General features: G+C 48.7%; 2 protein-coding genes across 2 annotated transcripts in view; one reads left to right on the top strand and one right to left on the bottom strand.

Annotated features, from left to right (window-relative positions):
* Positions 1-2807, top strand: part of IGSF3 (immunoglobulin superfamily member 3) — a gene marked incomplete at its 3' end in the record, with an annotated part of 79749 nt that extends 76942 nt beyond the window's left edge. Inside the window, exons 9-10 of the mRNA XM_084285619.1 lie at positions 1484-1909; positions 2557-2807. Coding sequence (XP_084141745.1) covers positions 1484-1909; positions 2557-2807 — 677 coding nt within the window. The remainder of the gene's footprint in view (positions 1-1483; positions 1910-2556) is intronic.
* Positions 2808-5939: 3132 nt separating this feature from the next.
* Positions 5940-16041, bottom strand: ADPRH (ADP-ribosylarginine hydrolase). Its single transcript, XM_084291251.1, has 4 exons — positions 15894-16041; positions 14707-15053; positions 8347-8707; positions 5940-7631 (listed from the first exon to the last, which is right to left on the bottom strand). Exons 1-4 carry the CDS (start codon positions 15971-15973, stop codon positions 7244-7246), a joined length of 1176 nt encoding a protein of 391 aa, XP_084147377.1. The 5' UTR covers positions 15974-16041; the 3' UTR covers positions 5940-7243.
* Positions 16042-16559: the final 518 nt, after the last annotated feature.

The following is a 16559-nucleotide window of genomic DNA, read 5'->3' as shown; positions in this document are numbered from 1 at the left end:
TATTGGTAATTCCTTGCAGAGAAAAATTGGTGCTGCAAAAAGTGGGAGCTGTCTCAGGGGACAGCCCAGCTCTTGTCCATGAAGTCCTTGCTCAGGAAGCTTCTCTGGCTGAGATGGCTTCAGCAGAGGTCCCCCAGAGCTCCCAGGCAGACCCTGTATGCTGCATCCCTGCACAGCTCTGCGTGCAGCTCCTCATTTGGGATGGAAATTGCCAGCCCTAAAGGACAGGAGACTGAACGTGAGGGAAGATCCTCTAGGCTCCACCTGAATTGTGGAAGGATGTGGAGTGGGAAGAAGAGGGGGAGTTGGGAGTGCAACAATTTAATATATATATATATTAACTTTTTTTTTGTTACAAGTGCTTTGTTGGTGTTTGGTTTTCTTTCATGACAGGCAGTACTTAACAAAGTGACTGAATTTAAAAATAGCATAGCTTGTGACTCATGTCTCATTAGTGAGGATCTCCATACTCATCTTCCAGTACTATAATCATGAACAAAGAAAAAAAAAAAAACAACAAAACACAACCCTCAGAGTCTTCAGACTTTAGTTCTCTTTCTGTTTAACCTGCTGAGGTGGGGGAGGCTCCGTGTTTATTTTGACAAGCCATTTCCTCCCCTTCCTCCTTTTTACCTCAGAAGTCCCCAAAATCTCAGGGCTTACCTCATTCCTGTAGGAATCCCTGTGGTGAAGATGAGAACTGAAAACACTCGTGTTGCCTCCAGCCCTAACAGCTCTGGCCTTAATGAAGATTTTCCACGGGGGACCGTTTAAGAATTGTAGGACAGGCACTGTAGTGTGAAACCCGGACACCTCCTGTCTGGGGAAGGGCCCCAGGTGAGGTTTGGGGGACAGCAGCACCCTGTGCCCTCTCCTGCAGGGACCCCAGGATCTGCGAGGGGCAGGGCTTGCCCAGCTGGTGCTCTCTTCAAGCTGCCCCTCTCTTCAAGCTGCTGGCTTGCCCTTCATGCTGAACTCCTGCATTAGGAAGGGCTTTTTAATCTTTAAATGAAAGCTTAGATCTGGGCTGATTGTGATCCCCTGAGTATGTGTTCCCTGGCAGGATGACTAAATCAAATGTTAATTGCTCTTGAAGTCAGCCTTTAATCAACTCATCTGAGGTTCTGGCCACTGTATATCAGTTAGCTAAAAACATCTCTGTAGCCTTGCAGCAAGTAATAGGGAAGAAAAGAGAGAGACTTTAGGAAGCGTCCGTGCTGCTTCTGTGCTGCGGTCATCTCTGTGGAGGAGTCTGTTACCTAATTAACTTCCCAAATTGCTGGAAAAAAAATCTGTCCTCCCGTGCCTCAGACATCGCTGATTTTCAAGTCCTTTGAGCACTCTCAGGCAGGTTAGAAAGCCAAGGTACACAGGTACCTGTGTGGGGTCAAGCCTTCAGGTTTCACCTGGATCGCACCCAGTTTAGCGGCCGTGGTGGCAATCTGCTCCGCACTCACCTCTCCCTCCCGTTTTGCTCTCCCAGACCCCACCTTGCAGGTGGACACGGCCACCGCCAACCTCACGGTGCAGGAGAAGGAGTCCTTCCCGCTGGACTGCAGCATCCTGTCCCGCTCCAGCCCGGAGTCCCACTTTGCGGTGACGTGGTACAACCTGCGGGCCAAAGAGGCGGGTGGCCGCGCGGAGGAAGAAGAGGAAGAGGAGAGGGAAGCGGTGCTGAGCGTGGGCCCCGACGCCGTCTTCAGCCCCGAGACGGGTCGCTGGGAGGGCCGCCTGCGCTTCCAGCGCCTCTCGGCCGTGCTCTTCCGCCTGACGGTGCTGCAGGCTGGCGGTGCCGACAGCGGCAACTACTCGTGCCGCGTGGAGGAGTGGCTGGCCGACCCCAACGGCGTGTGGTACCGGCTGGCGGAGGAGGAGTCGGGCACGGTCGCCGTTCATGTGCAGGATGCAGGTGAGAAGAGATGAGGACCCCAAGCTGCCCGTGTGTCTTAGTTTGCGTGGGCATGACCGGCCCCCTGCCCTGGGGACTTGGAGCCTGGACCTGGTCTGCAACAGGGTGTATCTGTGGTACCGGTGCTGTTCCAATCGAGCTGCGGGCTTGTAGCCCAGCTCTGCGGGCTGGGTTGACCCCATGCTCACCGTACAGTCACTTGTGTGTGGGCCCAGGGCTGTGGCACTAGGGCCTCCTCCCCATAACTCTCAAAGCCATTGGGTGGTTTAGAGGCCTCAGATATAGCTGAGGTCGTGAGAGTTTTGTGGTCCGTTAATTGAGATACACTAAGATGCTGCCTCTGTACCACCACTGAGGGAAACACTTTGTGATAAGGCTCCCTGCTTTATAAGATATCAGAAAATCTGCACCAGGGAGGAAGATCTTTAGCACTCATGAAACTCTTAGCAGGAGATAAAGCCGAATCATGCCCTGTAATAGCTTTTTTTCTGCTGCTCTGTTTTCCAGTATTGGTGATTTTTGTCAGAGCCCTACCTCCTGTTATGATACAGATTAATGAGCATCTGTTTTTTATGTTTCTGAAGAAGTCTGTAAGCTATGTGCTGCGTAGAAGCTGTAAAACGTGACCATCCTGTGTCTCTTTTCAGGCTCCACCCTGCAGTCTGTCATCTGCTCCAATGACGCCCTCTTCTACTTCGTGTTCTTCTACCCCTTCCCCATCTTCGGCATCTTGATCATCACCATCCTCCTGGTGCGGTTCAAGAGCCGGAACTCCAGCAAGAACTCGGAGGGCAAGAACGGGGTCCCCTTGCTGTGGATCAAAGAGCCGCACCTCAACTACTCGCCCACTTGCCTAGAGCCACCAGTCCTCAGCATCCACCCGGGAACCATAGACTAAAGAGACGAGAGGTGCCCAGGAGGACACGCAGAGAGAGAGAAGCAGAGACACACCAGGAACCCTAAGGAACAGAGTGGTTTTCATTGTTCTTGTTTCATTTGTTTCAGTGTCTGTGCTCCGACGCGGCGGCTGAGCTCTGCGGAGCGCCCAGCCGGTGGGGACGGGAAGGTCCGAGGCTTCTTCCAGCACCTGTGGGAATGCACCCAGCCACCGAGACAGCACCGAGCCTGTGCGTTTGCTGTACATAGCGGATATTCCTCTCATTAATTTTGATCCCATCTGTTGTTGTCCGTTGGGCCGTTACTTTTTCGTCGTCGTTTCTTTTCCGTCTCCCAAAGAACTGTAGGCTTCCCCCTCTCTCCACACAGCGAGGAGTTCCCAGGGGGCTTTTGGTCCTGGGACGATCTCTGGAGGTAAATGTGTACGTGTACCAAAACAGACTTGTTTTTTCCTCCTGAGATTCTGTGCCACGGTGAAGAAGGTCTTTTCCCAAGGTGCGCTGAGCTAGCTGCTCCCTCTTCCAAAGCAGGCAAAGCCAGGACCACCTCTGAAGGGTTTAGGTGGGGTATTGGGAGGTCCATCTCAAAAACTGGCTGTAGCCTCAGGATCTTCTTGCCTCCATCTTACTGTTCTCTCAGGAGGAGGCAATACACCTTTTGGGAGCATTCCCCAGTCTTGGGGAATTGAACATTCATTGAACTGAATGTTCAGTGCGCTTGCAATCAGGACAAAAGCAATTTAGCTGGTCTCCAGGAACTGAGCGGGGAAACAGAAGGAAGGTACCTGAAAGCCTTGACTTTGTTTTAATCAAAGAAGGTCCTCATGCGGTCCAGCATGCCAGAGAGATGCTGCCACCGCTGATGAGGCAGCTCCTCTCCGTGCCCCACTTGCCTGGGGACGGGTGGCTGGATCCAGTCTCTGAAGGCTTCAACTTGACCAAAGTAATGACTCTACAAATGGGGAAAGAGAAAGCTCCGTGGGTTGGATTCACGGTCCCTGGATGGTTCAGCCAAGGAGCCCAGTCACAGCCACGCAGCGGGGACGTGCACTTAACCACCTCATGTCACCAGGGTTCCCAGCAGCTCGTGCGGCTTCCCAGCACGAGCTTGGACAGGGCAAGGAGCCTGCATCGCACCTGCACCCTGGGGGCTTCCACGTCCCTTTGGGTTGAGAGAAATCTTCCCGTATGTGTGTGTGCGCGTGTGCTGCTTTCCATCTCTGGGGCTTTAGGAGGAGAAACCGTTTTGCTGTAAGCCCTCTCTCCTGGCAAAGTCACCTGCTCTTGTTGTACGCAACTGCCGTGACAGGAAATGCTGTTCTTTCTGTGAAAGATATGGCTCTCACGAAGCAAACCAGGGCTCTCTCCATGTGGGGCACCTACGCTCAAGTACCCCGTACTGCCAAGTACCCCTGCTGTGTCCTGTGGAGGAAACCGCCTCCTCCCTGATACACCCTAAGCGTTTTGTCTGGCGGAAGAAAATGTTTGCCAAAAACGGCCTTTTGTTGTCTTCCTTGATGTCTTCCTGGCAAATCTGGCCATTTGTTTTTTGCAGCATGGCTGAAGCCAACGTGGGCGGATGGGTGCAGCCGCAAGACCCCCCCCCGCCTCGCGTGAGAGAGGTGCCATACCTACAGCTGCTGACCTCTTTGGGAGAGTCAGACCCCTCTTTGTGAAGAGAAGGGGACCTCAGCAGATGCTCTGTAGTAGTAGTAGGTTAAACCCTGATGCCTTGACATTTCAGAAGTGGTGAAGCCTCAGGTGGGAGATCTGCGTGGCACATCCTCTCTCCTGGCTAGAAGAGGAGCTTGCATCTTATCTGCGGGGATGCAGATGGTCCCACTCCAGTGGCAGGAGAGTCCGCTGCCACCTCTACTCCTCCACCAGAATGTCATTCGTTTCTTCTTCTGCTGAGAAGCCCAAATTGCACTCACCCCTCTGCAAAGTCTCCCTCCTTGAGACGTAATTGCTTACTGGCCCCAGCATACGCATAATATCACATTCCTATATATATACATATATATATAATCTCACACACCCACACACTTGTCTTCCCTTTCTGGATAAGGAGTCTGCACAGAGAGGAGTGGGATGAAAAGTGAATGGAACTGAAGAACCAAGACATGAACAACAGCAGCTGCAGCCAGTGGGTATTGTTTCATAAATGTAGTATCTCTTGTACATACTGCTTCAGGGCAGGAACTGCAATTCATTTCAGCTTTAAAGGAAAAAGAGAAAGTCAGCAGGAGCTGTTCTTCCTTGGAGAGCGTGTGCTGCATCTGAACCAGGCTCCTCCTCTCCAGCTTGCCTGCCCCAGCAGCACTGCCCCGGACCAGGGCTCTCGTGGAGGGCTTTTCCACAGCTCCCCTTGGCCCAAACTGGTCCCTGCCCAGCCAACAGTTCTTGCACCGAGCCCAGGCTTTCCCAGGAAGCGGCTCCTGTGATGGTCCCAGAATGTACCTTGCCACTGACATTTCTCCGTTGTTCTGGCAGTCTGTTGCCCAGTCTCTAAGTTATCTTTGTTTTTATAAGGCAGACTCTTCCTGTAATGAGTTTCGACATGAAGCTTTCCAAACCACTCTCTCTGCTGTAACTTTCTGTACTGAACCTGAGATGAAAGAGAGATAGCCTATCCATGCATGATGTGGAAAAATGTTTGGATTTTTTAAAAAACAAAACAAAAACAAAAAAACTTTGTACTATGTTGCACTAAAACATGTTTTATACAACACACCTGAGAGCTGTAGTAAACTGTGTTGAAATTGTGATTCATACTGCTGCTGGTTTTTGTCTGATTTGGGCTTTTGTTGTACCTTTATGCACAGTCCCTACATAAAGGTGTGCTGAACTCCCAAGCCAGTTCCCCCTTTTAGGCAGCCTCTCCTTCCACCCATGCTTCTTGATGCACCAGCTCTCCTCCCTCCCCAGCAGTACATCTCTACTCATCCATGATGAAGCTTGCAGCCACCTTGCACCTTCTGGCTCTTCAGACATACTGTCTCCTCCCATCCTTTCATTCATCCCATTGTAGCATACAGTATTTAACAGAGACATGCCAGGGCTATTTACTGAACACTGGTTTTGAAATTGCTCTTAAAATAGTAAGCACTTTTCACTGAAGTAGTCTGGATTTGAAGAAGCATTTTTTAATAGAATAATACATGGTAAATAGTAAGCAAATATTAATATTCTTGATGGAAGCATAAGACTGTAGTTCACTACCTAAGTTGATGAAAAATGCAACATCTTAATTCTCTCTTTACCCACCTTTACCTTCCACAAGGGTTTAGTCAGTAGGATTGAACTCCCTGGTTAAATGAAAGAGGGAATCTTGATATATTCTTACACATATAGCAAAATCACTGTGAAATTGTGCAAAATGCATTTGCAATGCAGAAGCCAGTAGATGCTTTTTTTTTTTTTTTTCCAGTATTCATAGAATCAGAATATCCCAAGCTGGTAGGGACCCTCAAGGATCGTTGAGTTCAACTCTTCACAGGTCTACCCAAAAATTCAGACCGTATGACTGAGAGCACAGTCCAAACGTTTTTTAAACTCCGACAGGCTTGGTGCTGTGACTGCGTCCCTGGGGAGCCTGTTCCAGTGTGCGACAACCCTCTCAGTGAAGAACCTCTTCCTGGTTGCCAGCCTGAACCTCCCCTGTCACAGCTTGACACCATTCCCTTGGGTCGTATCACTGGTCACTAAAGAGCACAGATCAGTGACTACCCCTCCACTTCCCCTCATGAGAAACTTGTAGACCGTGACGAAGTCCCCCCTCAGCCTCCCCTTCTCCAGGCTGAACAGGCCCAGTGCCCTCAGCCACTCCTCATACGTCCTCCCCTCTAGGCCCTTCACCATATTCGTCGCCCTCCTCTGGACAGTCTCCAAGAGTTTAATGTCCTTGTACTGTGGTGCCCAGAACTGCACACATCACTCGAGGTGAGGACACGCAGAGTAGAGCAGGACAATCACCTCCCTCGACTGACTAGTGATGCTGTGCTTGATGCACCCCAGGACACGGTTGGCCCTCCTGGCTGCCAGGGCGCACTGCTGGCTCATATTCAACTTGCTATCAACCAAAACCCACACATCTCTCTCTGGGTATTTATTTAGAATAAAAAATACCATCCACTAAAATAACCACATGAGAAAACTCTCTTGTCCCTGAGGCAGCTAGCTGTTTGCTCCCTCCCTCTCTCCTAGCGGGTTATCTTGGGCTGTATCTGCTACAATCACTGTGCAAAGGAGAGCTTTTAATGCTACAGATGCTCCCCTCTCAACGCTCCCAAACACCACAGTTGCCTCACTGCCACACCAGCACACGCAAGCAGAAAACACGAGCCTCACACAGGTCTACCTACGTTCAAGTACGTTAAGCAAGAGGCAGCAGGTGGCGTAAGCATGCTTCCCAGGGGGGTGGTGCTTCCACCCCTACCTAGGTGAGGTGGTACAAGTCCTTGCCCACCTTCTCCAGGCGTTCCCTGTACTCCAGGGGGGCATAGAGGGAGGCGGCGACCCCCCGAAAGCCGTGCATGGCCCCCCACCAGCAGGCCGCAATGGCGGCGGTGGAGTCGCTGTCTCCCGCGTGGAAGAAGGCCCGGTGGGCCAGCTCTGTCCAGGAGTCCCCTGCACCCAGCAGTGCATCGTAGGCGATCATGGGGGCGTCGTGCCCACTGCTGCCTGCCCAGCCGTCGTAGCTGAGGGAGGTGTAGAAGGAGTCTCTCTCTTCCACGCCGTACTTGGAGGGGAAGGTGGGCAGCGAGACCCCGTCCAAGATGCCTCTCTTCGCCAGGTATTTTTTCCATTGCTCCTCAAAGTAGTACCTGCAGAAGAGGGCATGGGACAGAGGGGGTGTGAGAGAAGTCCTGCTGCAGGAGCACACACCCAGCCGCCAGAAAACGCGGCGCCGAGAGAGACCGGAGCAGCAGCTCAGCAAAATGGTAGGCGTCCCCTGTTTGCCAAACAAGGGACAGGATTTACAGTAAGAGGCACAAGGACACATTTCAGTGAGTTAGATTTCCCCTTCCTCCAGCCACATGGGAGAAGGCAGCCCACCACCTGCCACTGTTGCGCTGCAAAGGATTCGAAGGCTCAGACCGAGAACTGAGTCATCCTCACAAACTCAGCGTACCTCTGCTCGTGTCTGTGCACAGAGCCACGCTGAATGCGCATCCAGATTTGGTTACGACTTTCAGACTGAGCTCAGCCCTAGACCTGGTGCTCTTCCCCAGCCCTGGTTCCCATCTTTCATCAGGTCATGGTTGAGATGGCAAGTTAGCTGCCTCATATTGGATCCAAAAAATGTCAAAACTACATGACACTAAAACAACCTGCCGATTTTTTGTTATGTTAGGTGTATTTTTCTCCTGGGGGACATCAGAGACTTTCTGAACCGACTGGATCCCGTGGTAGGCATGCGCTGCTCTCCGAGTGAACCATAATGTGATTACTCAGACTTAGGTATAAACAGCACTCACCCTCCCGTACATGAGGTTTATTTTAATTTTAACAAAGCCTGGCGGCAGCAGTGCAGCTCACCATTGCCCCATGTTCTCCTCCACGAAGAAGCCAGTGTCCCGCACGTAGGCCTTGGCACGCGGCAGCACCTCCAGCAGCTTCTTCCCCCAGGCCGGTGGGGGCACGTTGTTCACCGCAAAAGCCGTGAAGAGGGCCGAGGCCAGGGACCCCAGGTAGCCGGTGGGATGGTGGTGGGTCATCCGGCCGCTCTCAATGCTGACTTGCACCAGCGTGTCCAGCTCGTCAGGGCGGCGGAAGCGCAGGCCGATGCACATGGAGCGCATGGCAGCCCCGCAGCCTCCACCTTTGGGGCTGAAGGGGATCCTCCAGCCATCTGGCTTATCCGGTTTCAGATTCAGAGCGTTTTTCTGACACATGGCACCTGAGCAGGGAGTAAGAACCACACGTCATGCAGAGATAGTGTTCTGTAGCATGGAAACCAGGGGAAGACAGGCAGGGCAGGAGGGCATTGCCCTGTGGAAGGGATTCAGGCTTCCCTATAAACGCAGAAATTGTCTGCTCGCGTCTGGCTCTTGCCTTGAATTGCCACTACACCCTGCGTTTTCTCAAGCAGACACGATAATTCCAGTTTGTGAAAATAATTATAAAGCCCAGGGGGGTAAAAACCACCCCACTGCTGATTTTTTATTTATGCAATTTATATTGTCACTATTTACATTTGATGTTGCTTGCTTAATAGCATCTACAAAACATTTATACTATCTAAACAAGGTATATTATGCACAATAGATATCTAGATATCCATAAACAGAAGGGAGATTTGGAGATCCATCAGATCACGTTGATCCAGACCCAAAGCAAGACTAAGTGCCTCTGCTGTTTTCCTGGCAGATGCTTAACTTCTCTGCCTCACTGCTAGGAAATATTCCCTGCAATAAACCCAGATCTCCCTTGCTGCAGTTTAAGTTTGTCAGAAAGTGAGGAACGCTGTACTTTCCTCACTGCAACAGGGTTTTGCATGAGTAGCTTTGCTGTATTTCTCCTAAATAAGCTGAAGAGTAACTGTATTATGTCAATTGAAAGGTTTGCCCAGCCCAGCTGCTCTCCGAACATAGCCACCAGCAGATATCTATGGAAAAACTACAAAAAATGTGGCAGCTGCAATATTTTCCTGAGAACACCCATATGGCTTTCAGCAGACAGAGGAGTCGTCCTGAGTCTCAAGTTGGGTCCAAAGGATGACGTTCAGTAACACCCAGTGGACCTAGCAGCCCTGAGCTGCCCTTGTTTTCTGGAACCCGCGCATGCTTTCAGCCTCCTCTAACATCCTATGGTAATCTGAGCCACGATTTGGTTATGCAAAGTGTTTCCTTTTATTTTAAACTGCCATTTGACAATTTCCTTAAATTCCCCTCTGATTTTTTTTTAATTGCAAGAAATAACAACTACCGATTCACCATGTTATTCCAGTCTGTATATACTTCGGCTCTTCTCTTCAGTCTTCTGCTCTAAGTGGACACCCCAGTCCAACTTCGCCCTTCTTCAGGTGGGAAGCCACACATTAACTCCTCGCTGCGCACCTCCATCCCTTTCTTAGTTCTGCTATTTATTGTTTGAAGTGACTCTGCTTCTTCCAGTGCTGCTGCTTTGATAATGCTCATGTTAGTATAGCCCCTTCATAGGTTAAAGCCACCTGCACAATTACATTTCAGAGCCCAGCAACCTTCCCTGGCAAAGACCAAGAAAAAATTTTAAGTGCGAAGCCTGAATGCTTGTGTGCAAGGAAGAGGAAATAGGTTTCAAATACTACATTATCTCTGATCCTCTTCTACCTTGCTTGGCAGTAGGATTTGGTGTACGTCAGTCTGTTTTACCAGCACATGGCATTTACAGCACCCTTGTAACAAAAATACCTCCAAATCCAAGTACAGTTTTAAGATTGGCTCCTGGCCACATACCAGCAGTGCTAGCATTGGTTGTCCACTGTCAGTAATAGTGTCACATGGATCCTTTCACAGTTCTGGTCTACGTTTCTGTAGCATCCTTCTCTTCTGACAGTGTTGGTGCATTACATGCATATTAAATCAGCACAGGGTACAGCCCACTGTGCTCTGGTGGACCAGCTCGGTGCGTCTCAAACTGAAAAAGTAGCTCTGTCCTGTTGCTCTCACACTATTTGTGCAACCAGCCTGTCATCGGAAATAAATTTTGAGAATGGGAACAGCATATGCAAGGCTTCCCCACAGGAAAAAAAAAAAGGGTTGTCGACCAGTGCAGCCCACACTGTCAGGCTACTTTCATTCTCATGAATTCCCCACAGTGTGACACTGGCACAAAGCAGAGCTGCCATCTCACCAGCCTCAGCCCTGCCTGGCGTGCCTGCACACCGGCCTCTGCTGTGATGCTGGCGTCACACTGGTAGACAAGGCCTGCTGGTTTTGCTGTCCCACACAGCCAGCCAGCCCCTGGATCAGTCCAGATGTTCTTTATGCAGCCTTCCTCCGGGTGACTTAGAGTGAAAACTGCAGGGCTGTGTCTTTCTGCTGGAAGCAGCAGCAAGCACAGCGTTTGATAGGGGTGGCACTGGGCTCCACCAGCACTGATGGTCACCAACCTTTAACTGAACTGCCAAGCAGGTTATTTCTGTGATGTCTCAAAGTGGGCATGCACTCAAGCCTCTAAATATGCTTTCTGTGTAGTTTATTAATTCAGTGCTGGCTGCTATTTATTAAAATCATTAAGAGTGCTATCAGTATAATTTCTAACTGTGTTATGATTAACACAAAATTGAAGCACTTTACAAATCTAAATATACTAAGCATTGCACTTAGACCTACATGGGACCTAAAAAGATCCAGTCAAACAAAACTAAGCTTTAAAAAAGCTGTGCTAATTATCATATTTGTATGTACTTGGTAAAACAGACTTTCTGGCAGAAAGACGAGAGGAAAGGGAAAGAGCAAAGGGATTAGGATAGCTCAAAATCAAAATATGCACCAAAAAAATGAACTCTGTAATCTTCTTGGAACTGCAAGAAGGGCATTTCATCAGGACATGTTTAGACACGTTGGGACCAGGCAACTCAGTGCTTGATAAGCAGAGAGATCGTTCATTAGCTATTACCAAAGAAAAATGAGGAAGATGACAAAGCTTAAACTGTAAAGAAAGACTTGTTATTTTGCAATAGCAAGCAGACATTTGATTGCAGCTTTAAGCCTGTACATATTACTCTAGGAGATTACTTCTCATAACATGCAAATGAAAAAAAAATTGTAAATCATACCAGCATACAACAGGTAGGACTCTGGTGATTTAAGAAGTGATTTATTGCAAGTATTATCTTCATGCTTTTAAACAATTAAAATATTAAAGCATTCGAAATCTGATTAAGGAAGACTAAGTTGAAAACATGCTGTTAGGCCTTTTTTTAAACTGGATTAAAAACAAACAAACAAACAAACAAACAAACAACACTCCTGTGGGAGTTTCTGAATCCAGAAATTCTATCTTGGACACTTACCAAATCCTGGTTAGGAACTCCATGCAAACTAAACTAAATGTAATACTGTTTTAAGGAAAAAAGAAATGCAAGCAAAAAGCACTGTGAAAAAAAAAAAGCCAATCTGGAAAAGTTTCATGTACAGCTGGATGCTATTTCTGGAATAGGCTTTTAGGCTTCTGTGCCATTTATTTTGACTTTTCATGAGCACAGGCATGTGCTGGGAGCAGTAACAGCACAGTACCAGCTGGTTAGGGTCTGTCAGTAAGCATAATTAAGGTGAGTTCAAACAATGACATAGTCACAAAAAATTCTATAGGTAGAGGACTTAGACCAAAAGGAACAGAGCAACAGGCAACAGCTTTGAAGCAGAAGGTTTCCTGGAGATCTTTGCAGGCAAGTGTAACATTATGGAAAAAGAAATATGGCCATTCTTGTGTCACTTAATTCATTGGCTTTGCTATCTGCAAAGAACAATGAATTTGGGCCTGTGGCACATCACAAAGAGCAATAATGGATGTAGGGATTAATTTGCCATTAAGACAGTGAGATAGACTGCTCTTCTCTCTTGGGGCTGCTTATTTGAGGGACCCCACTGTGGCCTTCTGGTGACTAATAAAGATGTGGGAATCCCTTTGTTACTGTGGGTTTTGATTTTCAGGTCTGGCTTTCCTTGTGTGGGTGAACAATGTGACTTTCCCCCACTATTCTAGGGGAATCTCCTCTCTATTGGGTGAAAGTTGCAGCGGCAACTTTCCATTCTCAGCCTTAAAGGCTGCAATTCCCCAGTGAGTATTTAATCTGTTCAGAAGAGCATCATCTCAGGTTCTGTTTTCAGTTATCATCTATTTACTCTGAAATGCCTTAAGAAGTTACTGACATGCAACGTCTATCATTATTATTTACAAATACAACATGGAGACCCTGGAATGCAGACAGCTTCTGAGGATATGGATTAGGTGTTCCCTTTTGTAGTAAGGCAGTGAACATTAGGTAGCTAAGTGTCAGATTTAAGCTCTCAGAGGCTAAGACCTGTTCAACTCCTTTCCTGTGGCTGCAGCAGGAGAACTCCTGAATGCTGTTGCAAGAGCATTTTCAGCAGATTTCCATTTTTTTCCATGCTACTTTCTCTCCATAGCAGAATTTTATGAGGCAAGCATCTGTGGAACCAGTGCTCACAGAAGAATTTGCATCTCTTTGTTCAGCCAAATAACCTGACCTTTTGTCACTCCAATTAGTCACCATAGCAAATTTACTTTGAGATCCCTTACTTCCAAATGGGAGCTGCTTGTGGGCATGCTGCAGCCTGGTTACTCACATATGGACTGCAGCAGGTGTGCTATTATACTTAGCTATTAATTACTAACATTCCAGTTTTAGGCTCTTCTCCTTTTCGTCTCAGATTGTAGTCACCAAGCTTAGGTATCAGAGACAAAAATAACTTCCAGGTGCTGTCTCTCTGACAGCTGTGGTTGGTCCACCTTGGCAGACCCCATCAGCTAGGGGACTTACAAGTTGCTCCTTTGCCAAAACAGCAATAATTCTGTCAAAATTTTAACCTGCTGGCTGCTGCTATCCTGGCAAGCATCATTACCTCTTCTTAAATATTTTATTAATTAATCTACACTGACAACTGAAATTATCTGTCTTACTGAATGCTGATATTTCAGTCCTGGCGATGAGGATAAGCAGTGGCTGCGGAAAGGTACGCAGAACACTTTCCTGCTCAAGTTTCTTATCTGGCTTACCAATGAGAACAATGCAGGATTTGGTCTTTCCCAGGAAAATGTCTTTTAATGTCAAGACAGAACATTCGTGCTATATTTTGGCCAATCCAGATAGGCATGAGTCCAGCCGAACATTTTTCATTTTTAAAACTTTGTATAGCATTGCAGCATTTGAGTGTTTCCTGACACTTATCCTGCATGCACTAGCCAAAGTAGAGGCCCAGCCTCTGAAGATCCTATTTAAGTTTATTTCAAGCATCTGCAGGAGGCTGGGACATCTGCAGAGAGAGATGGGGACCTCAGGGAGATGCTGGGTAAGCAGGCCTGGGTGAACCAGGATCTGCAGAAATACATGGCATGCAGCTTGGATATTGCAGCCTGTCAACGTATCCTTCCCAAACGCTGCTATGCATTGCCAGTCCTTGCAACTCATGCCCCAAACTTGGCAGCACTGTGGTCGTGCCAAGAAATGAGAGAGGCTGGACCTACAAGGTTCAGAGATCTTAAATGTGGCCTGACTGTCCAGTTGCAGAAAGTAGCCATTCAGAGCTAGCCAAAGGTAGACTTTGGGTTTAATGAACTTAATTATTCCAAGCAGGGATTTCCCTGCCTTTAAATATTTTTATGTGTAATTTATTGCATTTGTTAAAATAAGTTCTCTATTAATGCTCTGTTTAGAGGTGTTAACACAGCATTTCAAGATGCACATTATACATGACTGAATTTGTGTTTTTCCTCCAAGGGTGTAGGAAAATAATAATAATAATAATAATAATAATAATAATAATAATAATAATAATAATAATAATAAACAGCATTCACCAGTGGAAAACCCTCTCATTCCTCTCATGAGTTCAAGGCCAGGCCTCAAACACACCTGTAAGAATGTCTTATAAATGTGGGCAAAACAGTATCTTTTCTCATCTAGTTCTGAGATGGCCCAAACACTTCAGCCTGCCTTTTTCTATTCTCAATTCATCCTGAAAGAGTTACTGAGTGTAGAAAACTTTTGGCTGTACAAAAAATACAATTAATGCTACATCTATAAACAGCCAAAAGCAGAGCCTTAAGGTGAGAAGCTGGGCAGAAGCAGGGCCAGCCTTGGCTCCAAGCAGCATGAACGCGAGAGTCAGTAGCCACAAGGAGAGAGGGCCAGAGGACAGCTCTGCCAAGGTGACATAGCGGAGAGGTTACCTGGAGCTCTGCCTTCCATGTCATTCATGCACTCCTTGTAGTTATTTGCAATCAGGGAATAGAGATGCTCTAAACGTGGATTTTTCCCAGCAGCTACCAGCGCTTCGGCTGTGGCCAGGTGCATCACTGTGTCATCGCTGACTTTCCAGCCTTTGATGCTGATGTTGCTGAGCCCACCCATCTCCGCCAGCTCCTTGTGGATGGTTGGGCTGTGCTGCAGGAACTCCCATTTCCCATTGTAGTAGCCCAGCGTGTCTCCAAGTGCACTCAGCACCATAGATGCCACGTAGTTTTCCATCTCCTTAGGACAAAATTTTTGCCCCAGGACTGCTTCAATGCAGAAAGTACTATGAAGAAAAGGAAAAAAAAAAAAAAAAAAAAAAAAAAAGAGAGAGAGAGAGAGGAGGATAGTAAAGAAAAATTTTCTCAGTTCAGTACAAGCCTTTACTGCTAACCTCCGGTAGCCTGGATTTGTGGCCTAGCACTTGCATCTCCCTCAGAGATGATGTTCCTTCAAAGAACACGCATCCCCCGGCCCTGAGGCAGGGAGAGCAGGGCATGTCCTGCCAGGGCAGCAGCCGGCCAGGATGATACTGTGTGTTCAGGGACCAAAATGCAATGGCAGTACTGCAGAAATGCGTAGGGAAGTAAAGGAAACCCACATTTTCTCCAGACATAACCCACAGGAGTAAGGAGATAGGATCAGGCTTCCTGTGATTTTCGTACCATGAGAATAACTTGAGAGTGAAGCCCGCTTTTACCCACCCAGCACCAGTCCATTCACCCTTAGCAGCATAAGGCAGAGCCTGGTACAAGTGGCAGAGAGGGGCTCTGACCAACAGCTGGCCCATCTCCGGAGGCTGGCTACAGAAACGTGTGCTCTTACAGGCAAAACCAGGCACTCCAGCGGATATTTTAAGCAACACTTCCCCCCCCCCCCCCCCCCCCCAGCCAAAACACTTCTGGGTCTGCTGCTTTTTGCTTCTATGCCTCGATATGCGCTAAGGATCCTGTAAGTCTCCCTTTGTCACATGACCCAGGAAAAATGCAGAAAGAAAACCAGAGGCACAGCGAAGAAATTAAGCTACTAAAAAACCGCTCTGAGGTTAAGCACGTAATTCGCCTGGCCGGGGGGAGAGGAGGCTGCTTCCCGCTGCACAGCGCTGTTGCAGCCTGTCGGGACTTACACGGCCAGCATGCCGAAGGCAGGGTGCTGGCTCGTCACACCCCCTCGCCCAACCATTGGCAGGACACGGCGCCGAGCCATGGACACCGGGCCCTGCCACCAGCACCTCTCCCAAGGCTACCCGGCTGAGGCCTCCAGGATGGCGGCAGCGGTGGTGGCGCAGTACGTCCTCTTTCCTGCGTCACCACCGCCGCGACAGGCCCAGCCCGGGAAGAGGGGGAGGAAGGCGGAAGGCTTGCTCTGCCAGCACAGCCCTGAGATCCCTCTCCAGACACAGAGCAGCTGCAGCAGGGCCACCGAGCAAGCCCCGCAGCCACCCTCTGGCACAAGCCACCACAGCGGCCATGTCCCCCGTCACTGCTTGGGGTGGGGGGAAGACCGAGGCCAGCAGGGTGGCGGCGGAGGGGAGCACCAGCCTTCACCGACCCCACTGCCGCCACACTGCCGGGCTTCGCTCCCAGGGTGTCCCCTGCCTTGTGGTTTTGCTGCTCAGCCCCCTGGTGTGCTCCTGGCCAGCCCCCGCTTTCCCTCCCACACCTCCCCCCTTTCATTTTTGGGGTTCTAGTCTGTCTTTGTGCCCTTAGGAGCCATACAGTCAATTTGGAAATGAAGTCACCACGTGGAGATGATTATTTTCTTAAAATAAAATAAAATAAAATGAATATAA

Source organism: Netta rufina (assembly GCF_964035555.1).
Source record: "Netta rufina genome assembly, chromosome: 1".
NCBI classification, from domain to species: domain Eukaryota; kingdom Metazoa; phylum Chordata; class Aves; order Anseriformes; family Anatidae; genus Netta; species Netta rufina.
Note: the sequence above shows the minus strand (reverse complement) of the source record. Positions and strands in the feature narration are given on the sequence as shown.

What these genes read in the sequence shown, in the direction of transcription:
- ADPRH (XM_084291251.1), bottom strand. Translation starts at nt 15,973, where the DNA reads ATGGCTCGGCGCCGTGTCCTGCCAATGGTTGGGCGAGGGGGTGTGACG. An exon ending in GCCTTCGGCATGCTGGCCGT is followed by an intron (nt 15,054 to 15,893) that starts GTAAGTCCCGAC and finishes TTTTCTTCATAG; the next exon opens with TACTTTCTGCATTGAAGCAG. An exon ending in CATGGAAGGCAGAGCTCCAG is followed by an intron (nt 8,708 to 14,706) that starts GTAACCTCTCCG and finishes CTCCCTGCTCAG; the next exon opens with GTGCCATGTGTCAGAAAAAC.